Below are 11,064 nucleotides of genomic sequence, written 5' to 3'. Positions count from 1 at the left end.
ATATTGCTTTAAATCAGATACCTGATGTGTTGAGTTACGTCTGCATGAAACAAACAAACTCCCCAGAGGAAGCTATCATTTGTATATTTTGTATTCTCTGATTTATGCATTTGGATTTTACTCTCAGATTCATTGAGAGTAATTAATATAAATAATATAGAAAGTAAATAATATAGAAAAAACTTAAAATGTAATGCAAGCCACTTTCTCAATTATATATGTATTGGACACATTGAGTTATTGTTATTTAGAATAAACCCAAACACTTGCATCTAACACAAACAGAATTAATATTAAAACAGCTTGCATTCAAAATGACTTCTTTCTTAATCTCTTTACTGCCAACATGTACTTTCTGCCGGTCGTTAATCTACCGAACTGATTTAATTAAACAGTTTGTCAATTAGAAATTCAAATAAATACCACCAGGTATAGCTTTTATGAACTTCATGACCCAGACACATCGTTTTATCTCTGTGTGTTTCTTTTTCTGACATTTGTTTTAGGAGTAAACTGCTCTGAAGTCATCGGAAGAGAAAACTGTGACAGAATTTGTGAAAATGGGACATGCGTTCAATGGTCACCTGCCTCCTTTAAATGCATCTGTGACACTGGATTCTTTGGTAAGCAGGTCTTATTCAGCTGGTTGTTTGTATAATGGAGTTGGCCAATGAAAACACAATCTTTAAATGCAATCATGCGGCTTTTATCCCTGACAGGTGAATCTTCCTGTAGATATCCAACCAGTTTTTAATGTTGCTATTTACAAAAGGTAGTAGGAGTGGTCCCGGTTCCATATGCACAACCATGCCTCGAAGGGGCAACTATTTTTGGAAAAGGTCAAAGCTGAAAACTACAGAAGCCATATATTTTCAAAAGATCAGCACTTCCTTATGGGCTTTAAATCTGATCCCACTTGATGTTATATTTGTCATCCTAATATATGAAGCGGCCACTTCAAATCAAATACCTCATGTTACGACCTATGACATGCGCTTGTAAAAAGCCAGTGCTAAACTGCTGTCTAACCGAGCGTGTCACAGTTGATAAAACAAAGGTTTACAGCAATCCCTTAAAATGTAATTTATTGTATATTGTTCCTGCTCAGCATGTTAAATCTGAACTTTGATACTGGTCAACGTCTGTGAGCCTGCTAGAAAAACTATGGCATGGCTTAAATTCTTGAATTCTTTAATGTAGCCTGGTCTAAGAGGATGAGGCAAATCCAAAATGGAATTTATGGTAGTGTTCAACAATAGATTGACTTTTTCAATTTTACTAAATTCCGTAATGATCAGTTTGTCATGCTCAAGCTTTTGGTGGTCTGTTCAGCTTTAGCCATGTCACGGCGACAGGGTGCTCATGCTTCTCTCCATGAGTAGTTTACAAAAAGGAATTGGACACATTTGTAACAAATTAACATTAGCAGCCAAATTGTGTTGCTTGCCATGGGGTTTTCTGAAGGCTCATGTGAGAGCGTTGGGTGGCACTCGTGATCTGGTGAGCGTATTTATGAGACATTACCACTTCACCCATGATTTAGGTAATGAGCCTCATTTGCTCCTGTAGGTTAATGGGTAACACACACAAGTGGATTACAAGACCTGGATACTCCTTCGGTTGCCCTGGATATCACTGTCTGCTGTGAAAACAAGCCTGCATTGAACTTTCTGGAGTAAAAACTCCAGGTGGCTCTTCACATTGATTCATTGTTTCTTTTGGAGCACAATTTGTCCTGGCAGCATTCTTGAAGTATCCCAGCTTTGCGGTTTCGAGTCCAGCCCATGCTTTCAGCTGATTATTTAGGAGAAGTGGTTTCAAGGTTACTCCAGTGCTGTGTGACATCTGTTTTAAGTTTATGCAGTAAAAGAAGAAAGTACAGTACAGGGGGTGAAGTGTAGTATAAGATGTTTTATGGAGAAACTCTGAACAAAATTTTACATTTAAAAGAAAAGATTACAAGATAATTCTCTGAATCTTTGAAAGGGAACCATACCACTTTGCCTTCATCCTCTTGTATGTATATTGAAAATCAAATGTATGCTGCTGAATTAAATGCTGGATGTCAATAATCAGATAAAGCGCATGCATTTAACAAAGAGTCTATTTTTGATGCTTATCAAGGCAACATTGAAGTACAAGATTGTATGTCAGTGTAATTTAAAATGAACTTTGAAATTATTATTATTAAGTCTCTGAAATGTTATATTTTTCCCTTCGAATATTATAACTCTTCCTCTATTGAAATTCTCTTCCATGGCCCCAAATTCTAAAGCCATGGAAGAGGAAATCCAATTTATGCACGTTTTATGGCTTCAAACATACAAAGACTTTTTTGTTGTTGCATTGTTTAGCCTTGTTTTATTGATAAAATGTAAATACTTTTAAATACCAGCTGTCAATTATAACTTAAAATACTGTTAAAAAGGAGAAAGTGAAGTTTGAAATACAGATATGATGTAACACGACATTTATGGTTAAACCAAACAAGACCGGTTGCATTGTAAAAATGTCCGCCTTTCATCGGATTTTAAAAGGATAATTCATGTAATTCACACCACAAACAAATGTGCGAGTTACACGCAACCTCTGCCTTTGCAGCTTTTATCGGATTTGCTTTAATTGCCGCTGCTCTCTCAAGTAAGCAGAATCCACTGGATGCTTTCGTCTAGTCATGGTGTCCTGCTGTCCCAACAGCTTCTTGGGAGTTCTGTGGAGCTTGTGCTTCGTCTACCACCCTGCTGCTGTTGCCTCATTAATCAACTCGAAGTTAGTGGCTGCTCCAGCGCTGGCTGCCCTCATAGGCCAAAGTCTATGCGCACAGAATAATGAGCCAAACTCGTGGGACGTTTCAAATGAGATTTTCTTTTGATTTGACTCTCCTTTGCACTTCCTCTAAGGTATTTGTTGCAAGTTATTACCATCTTTATAGGGCCATTTCCATTTGGTGTTAAGTGTTAATTGTTTTTGCAGTGTTGTTGGTAGTAATGTCAAAATTTTAATTTGGACTCTAAATACAGTCATTATCCTTGTTAAACCATTTTAATTAAATACTGACACAATGTTGTATCTTTATGTATATTAGATTGCTACACTTTATAATCACTGCAATAATAAGGGTGTTTGAAATAAACAGATCTATTGTAGACCTAGAGCTGGGCGATATGGAAAAAATCAAAAGTCACAATATTTTTTGACTAAATACCTCAATATCGATAGTTTAGGGTTGACAATTTGTGCTACACAATGAGATTTTTGATAAATAATCATTATTAATGTGTAAATAATAACTAAGTGAGTAAAGGCAAATTGAAAAGAACAGTCCAAGTTAAAAAAATTACACTTTTATTGTAATTGCACAAATACAAATGACACACACAAGTGTTATCTGTCCCTGGTTTTAAAGGCTACATCTTTAAAACCAGGGACCAATAACACTTGTGTGATTTTACGATATTACGATATCCAAAATCTAAGACGATATCCAGTCTCATATTTCAATATCAATATAATATTGATTTATTGACCACCCCTAGGTAGACATAAATGCCAGCAGAAATACAAATGATCTGTGATATGTGACGGGTGGAAGTGTTCCTAAACATAAGGTAATTTGTATTTGTGCAACTTTTAGTGGACCAGTAATGAGAACTCAATTTGTAGTGGAAAATGAATTGAGGGAGAAGCAAGCCCAGAAGTTGTTCACAATAAGATTAATGCCCACAGAGGAGGCTATGAGGAGCCTCTGGGACATGAGCCCTTGTATCAGCAGGGGGATTAAAGAAAATATTCAAAGAAAGAGTCACTGGAAAGATAAATGTGTAGGCAGCTTGTGAAGAACACAAAGTGAAAAGCCTCACCAGGGAGTAACATACAATTTTTTCACCTTGAACCTGCAGGGAATTCAGTCTAATTTTACCCGTTGCATACAATGACACTATGGCATTACCCTGTCTGGTTATGCTGCAGGTGGTGAAAGGGTTGTGGTCCTACAGTATTAAGAAAGCTACTGGCTACAGCTTAGTTCACAAGTACTTTATCTCGGAAGATGCTTATGAAACGGGCTGCAGCACTGACTACTTGGTTTACAGTTCAGGGAAAATCCACCATGAAAATCATTTATATAATATTATAATGACTTTCCATTTGTTACTGTACTTGGTACTGAAGTATTAACTTATTTCTTTAGTTCACAGGCTTGAAATATTACACTTTCCAAGTTGGTAACTCTTCAGTTATGGGTCAGCAAACTAATTCATTATTTCAGTTCATATTATAAATGTTCATTACAGAGCATAGTGTTGCTAATGAAATAATAATAATAATAATAATAATGTGTAGTTGAAGCAGCAGTTTTATTTCCTTTCTATTGTGTAAATCTGTATCTTCATCTGGAAAGCACTTTGTGTTAAGCTTGAACAGTGCTATAGAGTATAGGTAAAATTAATATTAATAATAATGGCTTCATCATTTTGTAAGTGTAGATCCCAATGTAATGTAAATGTAGATATATAGATAGATTGACTGAAACATTATGTGCTCTGTACTGCAAGCACAAGCATTTAATAATACAGTAAAAATTACTAATTAATATTACTATGCACTCTTGGAGAACCTAGTCTGTATCTTGAGACATGATACGGTATGATGTAAAAGGCTCACTGCAGATTATGCTTATACAGGCAAGTTTATAGTAATTTAGAAGCACAGAGGCAATTTAAACTTTAAATTTGGTAAGGTGACAAAATGTATTAGAACAATATAAAAACACAACTATATCCGCTAAAATAGAGTGAGATGAATGATAGAACATCACATAAAATATAATACCGGTACAGTTGACAAAAATACTAGCATATAATGGAACCACAGATTATTTATAATCTTGCATGTTAGCAGTGTTTACATTACCTTAAACAACTGGCGTTTTCGATTATTGTCTTGACCCAAATGCTCATTTACATTAATGCTATAGCAGACCTGACTTCACAAAATGGCAGCTGCAGACCGACCCAGACAGCTAAAAACAACAATTCAAAAAGTGCAAACAAGACTAGGACCGTACACAAACAGTCAGTGTGTGCAAATTTAACCGAGAAGGAACAGTTTGTGTGCCCTTTAGAAATTTGTGAATGGATGCTTATGTTCCAGTTGGTGTGGTTTGTTAGCTTCACTGGGAAGGTTTCTGACATGGGCAATTAGCTTCAGTTCTACAGTGGTATCATCAATCAGAGGCCACCATAGGATTCTGACAGCATTGATGGTTATTACTGTTGGTCTGGTCTTTAGTTTAATTGTGACAAAAAGTGGTCATGCCTCCATACTGTGTAATTCTTGATAAAATATGTCAATCAGCCCAACCTTCATGGTTTAGAAGTCATGTCAGTCTTGTCTTTTCAAGCATAAACAATCAAATTGTTTTGAAGTTACATGCTACTTTACATGTGGGGTTTAATAGTTTTACATAGAATGTGTAAACATCTTCTGGGCAACACCAGTTGACAGGCTTTTCCACGTTATAGTTTCTAGACTTAATTACATTCTTACAATCTGAATAAAAGTGCTGTTATTTTGTGTCTATTTTGCAGGCCCACCTTGTGAGAAAAGGAAAGCCCCCTGTGATCCAAATCCATGCAGAAATGGTGCCACATGTGAGGAGAGCCCCGAGGGATTTGTTTGTCATTGTCCAGAAAGATTCGGGGGTGTCTACTGTGACTCCCGAGTTGTCTTCGATTGCATGTCATACGCATGTCAAGAGGAACAAGTTTGCACTGCAGGGGTGCGTGTGTGGAATTAATTTCCCCTATTTGTGTTATCTCAGTGGGAAATAAACAAGAAATGGCACATGGAAATTAATATATTGTCTTGAAATGAGATCAAATGGCTTAATTTTGAAGGCTGCAACAGTGGTAATGTTTCCTCTTGAAGATGAGCTAAGGGAAAAAGTGTTTGCTTCCTCTAGCATTTGGTTTGAATGACCCAGCGTATGTTTAACTACTAGTTTGAAATGTCTCTCATCAAAAGCTTTTTGTAATTAGATGCCTGCTGCAATTTTCACCATTCACTGAAAATGCTATTGAAGTCATACATTTACCATTTTGCAATGGCAGTGGTGTTTCTAATGTTCTCGGGGATACACTTGAGAAAATACAGTAATGGTCTAATTGTCTTTCCTGACCTTTTTGTTTTGTTCATTACAGTTTGCCAAGTGCACTGCACATGTTCCCAGCCCAACTAAGAATATCAGAGTAGAGCAGACTAAATTAAATACATTTTTTTTTTTAAATTAAAGAATTACAACACCATTCAAATTTATTAGTCTCTCATGGTGTCTGAAACTCATTTGAAAACATATAAAACCTTACTTACGTGCTTCTTAGATTTGATTTTAAATATAATTGTAGAGATGAGTGAATGAACACAATAATGGGAATCAATGAAGTTACAAGTTTTTCACTACAGTAAATCACTTTTGTATTGATCATTTTTATACATTTAGTGATATTATTGTGTAATCTAACCCTGTTTTCCAAAGCTGATATGTAACCTATTTTGTTTTGCCTTGGTATGCAGGCCTCTGAATGTGTCTGTGCCAATGGTAGTGTTGTCCCAGCATGCAGGAGGCAGCAGAACCCGTGCATCCCATCACCATGTCTCAACAATGCGACCTGTGTGTCCAGGGGAAATGATTACGTCTGCAGGTGAAACACATACAGAGCTCTAGTAAAGGCCAATTTCACACACAGTATAGTCCTATTTTTAGATGGCTGGAATGTCTTGTGAATATGTCTTCCACTGAGAGTGAAAATGCCTCTTTTATTATTTTTCTCCCTTTTTAAATGCGATTAGGATTTACATTTCCCTTAAAAGCTCTAGGAGTAATACTGTACAGTCTGGCAGACCTCAAGCCCCATTGTTGGGTGGTGATATTCTATATTTTTCTTTTTGTCAATTAATCCCATGTTAATTCTAAAACTAACAATGAATTGATGCTACTTTCAGCACCAAGTCTTGTCTGTGTAGCCAGGTATAGCTTATTCCTGTGCCATTCATCTCCATTTTTGTCCAAAAACTATTTTTAAGCACTATTACAAACCTCAACGAGTCGCAATATTACACTGGATGACTCATTAGCATGAACATAGAATGTATGTTGTATTGAGTCAATCCTGCATGCACCATCCTGGAGCTGCTCATTCTGACATGTATTAATTCACTCCATTCACTATTTTCTCCTGTTAAAGTAACATTTGCTAAAAACGACAGTGCCCAGCTGTTTTTAGGAAATGATCTGGCTTTAAAAGAAAGAAGTTTTTTAAACAATGTCTTTAGTAGGAAAACAAACAGGTAGTAACAAATAGGCTTGGGGCGAAGTGTTGCAGACACTGTTGGGAAGTCAGAAAGTATTAAGAGACGGGCTAACACATTGGTAGTTTAGGTCTTTTCATGTTTTTTTTGTTTTTTACAGAGAAAGTGAAAAATATGTTGCCGTCACCATCTTTTAAAAAAAGACAATTAAATTGGTCAACTTGATTTAAAATAAATAAATAAATAAATAAAAATCATTGTCAATCTCCCCATATTGTACTGGCTCCACAAAGGACAGAAGACCACCAGACTTTTAATTTAATCTTAGAACAATGTGCTTCTCAGAGGATACGACTTTTACTACCTTAACAGCCTGCCTTTGCTGCTCTCTAGATACTTATTACTCTTAAATTTAACAAGTAAAGGGTGTCTTTGCCATATTAGGCAGTACAATCAGCAAAATAAGAAGTGGGATTGTTGCGGTTGAAGTAGGAAAGTATAAGCCGTGATTTATAACGGACCTTAATTTGTCTTGATATGCTTAATCCACCCATCTGGCAATCCAGGTCATAAAACCTGAAAATAATTTACAGACACCATCTCACCCACATCCATATCAAGAATAGGTCATGTAGAAAACCAAATTATAACCCCATGTATCTTTATAAAAGATAAGAAAATATGGCGTGTTGGTGCTTAAGGCTTTGGGTGAATTGAGTCTGATGACACTGACCTCCTCTTAACAGATGTCTGAGAGGGTTTTCCGGGAAGAATTGTGAAGAAGTAATTGACTACTGCAGACTGCTCAATATCAACTGCCTAAATGAGGGATTGTGCTTGAGTGTAATTGGCGGATATCAGGTAAGTGATTAAAAGTTTCAGTCTAAATGAAATTTTTCGGAATCCCACAAAATACAGCTCATGCTGCACCTTAATTACAGTATGAACATAAAGTGACCACATTCATAAGCAGGATGTGATAGATACAATCAATCCTTGTTTCAGTTGTGAAACATATTTTAAAATTGTTATGCGTGCATTTTTATTTACATATGCTATGTTATTGACTGATTTTTCTAACTAATGCCATTGACTGGCAGCTATGATGTTATTTGTATTTTGTCTTTTATATAAATAATTATCATTAGTTAAAATAAAAAAAAACAAGGAGAATAACAGAAACATTACTGATAGAATATTTCTACAGACAGCAGTAATCTAATTCTAACCCATTAATCATTATGATAATGTTGAAGCTTTGCTCAGGTTCTGGTGTAATTTGCCTCTGTTGTTCTGTCTCCTCTAACGTCTATATATATATATATATTTTTTTTTTTACCACACCTGTGACTGCTCTGTAATGCCCCAACTCCTATTTATTCTCCATCAGTCGAGTTATATTAGGTCACTGAGATTGTTCTTAATCTTAATAAACCCACTTGTGTTGGTGTGCCTTCTATCGGGGTCATACATAATCATAAACTTAATCAAAATTTTGATGTGGTTTCCTTTGGACTATGAAAAACCATTGGGTATTTCATTAATAGTAGCCTGTTCATTGTATTTCCTCGGTCATGGAGATGCTCTTGGCAAAACTAGATGTCTCATCAAATCGACTAATTTTATCATTCGGTGATGTTGAAACTGTAAACCATGCAGTTGTGTCTTCTCGACTTGGTTACTGCAATGTCTTTTTTTCTGGTCTTCCAAATTGTGCCACTAGAAACCTTCAACTTACACTGCAGCCACAATCTTGACAAAAACTGGAAAATATGATCACATAACACCCATTCTGGCCTCTCTCCACTGGCTCGCAGTGCAAGCTTGAGCTGATTTTTAAGGTTCAACTTTTAACATTTAAAGCCCTGCATGACTTGCACCACCTTATTTCTCTGGGCTTTATTACACCATATCTACCGGCACACTCTCTCTGCTCTTTTGATGCTGGTCTCCTGGCCATTCCCCTAGTAAACACAAAATTAGTTGATTATAGAGCATATGCCTTCATGTCCCTCATTTGTGGAATGGCCTCCTACTACATGTTAAAGAGGCTCACTCAGTTGACATTTTAAAATCTAGAAAACCCACCTCTACTTATTTTACTAGAGCCAACCATAACACACAATCCTTTCTGTGTCCTTCACAAACAAACAGTTTGACTTATTGTTTAGTGTTGCTGGTTTTACATTATTATTACTGCTTTATTGCTGTTCAATTGTTTTGTTGCTGTCTGTTATTTCTTTGTTCCTTTAATTCTAAAGTGCACTGAGACCATGTCTAATGGTAATTTTACACTTAAAAAAAATATGATAACACTGTTTTAATTGGTGGATATACAAAGCACGCCATTTGGATAATAATTTGACTGTTTTGCTTTGATCAGCACACTAAATTGAAACCATGGTTGAGAGATTTAAGTCTTGATTGCTGACTTAAAAGGGTCAGTTTACCTCAAAAAACTAAATATTTCTCACTTACAATATACGTATCTAGCCATGCAGACAGATTTGGATTTACATAAACTTGTTTCTCACTGTCTGTCCCGTAAATGTTTGCCTGCACTACCATATAATTAATTTTGTGCTGTCAGCATTTAAAAACTTGTTTTCAGAAACAATGACTGGTTACTTAGGGTAATCAACAGACCTTGGTGTCAACAGAAGTCTACAGAAGAACATCTCTCTGGATATAAAATATTCTGCTGAATTTATTTATTGACTTATTTTATCTACTGCTAAATATAATTTAATATATATATATATTTAATGTAAAATAATATAATTTGTCAATTTGTGACACAACATTTGAGTGACACATATTCTATTCACCTCCATCATATTAAGGTCGTGGCAGAAATCTCAGAGCAAATTAAACCAAAACTATCTGCGTGGCTAGATGTTGGGGTAGGTGAAAAAGTTTGGCCGTTTGTAATTTGGGTGAACTCGCTCGATTGGGGGGTCTTAACTGCCACATCAGATGAAACCGTTCACACTGTTGAGGGCGGCTGTGGCTCAGTGGTAGAGCGCTTGCCTGCCAATCGGAAGGTTGGTGGTTTGATCCCTGGCCCTGCAGTCCCACGTCGAAGTGTCCTTGGGCAAGACACTGAACCCCGAGTTGCCCCCGGTGCTGCGCATTGGAGTGTGAATGTGTGTGAGTGTTTATCTGATGAGCAGGTGGCACCTTGTACGGCAGCCTCGGCCACAGTGTATGAATGTGTGTGAATGGTGAATGTTTCCTGTATGATGTAAAAGCGCTTTGAGTAGTCGTTAAGACTAGAAAAGCGCTATATAAATACAGCACATTTACATTTACTGTGTCTAGTTGCTGCCCAAGGCTAAAAATGATTCCTTCACTGTTCAGCCAATATGGAGGGTGAACACCACCAAACAAAAATATATTTTCCATTGGGAAAAAAGCCTTTGCCGTTCTTTCAATGAAGAAATACTCTCTAGTTCTGATATAATTGATGCTTTTGCAGCATCTACGCAAACTTCTTTAGGTTAGCTCAGTGCACACACCTAAACCACGCCCATATCTGCCGGTTTCCCCTCACAGGACACTGATTAGCCGGGCCACGGTGGCTCGGACGCAAACGCATTACTTAAAGCTTGACAAGATGGATTTTTTTCTTATCTCGTGATCTTATGATACTGCAAGAATCCAGTTGCTGTGTAAGGTAACCACCAACCTTAAAATTGAAAGTAAACAACTTAACCATCATCGTCATGTGTGCTGATGTAGAGTAAAAACGATGAA

General features: G+C 36.6%; 1 protein-coding gene across 3 annotated transcripts in view; it reads left to right on the top strand.

Moving 5' to 3' along the window:
• Positions 1 to 11,064, top strand: part of eys (eyes shut homolog) — a 175,281-nt gene that overhangs the window by 8,740 nt on the left and 155,477 nt on the right. For 2 of the 3 annotated variants that reach the window (XM_032540683.1, XM_032540682.1), the window contains exons 3-6: positions 507 to 623; positions 5,589 to 5,779; positions 6,574 to 6,701; positions 8,055 to 8,169. In XM_032540683.1, the coding sequence (XP_032396574.1) occupies positions 507 to 623; positions 5,589 to 5,779; positions 6,574 to 6,701; positions 8,055 to 8,169 (551 nt within the window). The remainder of the gene's footprint in view (positions 1 to 506; positions 624 to 5,588; positions 5,780 to 6,573; positions 6,702 to 8,054; positions 8,170 to 11,064) is intronic. The other variant, XM_032540685.1, reaches the window with a different exon arrangement.

The sequence above is a fragment of the Etheostoma spectabile genome, chromosome 17 (genome assembly GCF_008692095.1).
Source record: "Etheostoma spectabile isolate EspeVRDwgs_2016 chromosome 17, UIUC_Espe_1.0, whole genome shotgun sequence".
Classification (NCBI taxonomy): Eukaryota; Metazoa; Chordata; class Actinopteri; order Perciformes; family Percidae; genus Etheostoma; species Etheostoma spectabile.
Note: the sequence above shows the minus strand (reverse complement) of the source record. Positions and strands in the feature narration are given on the sequence as shown.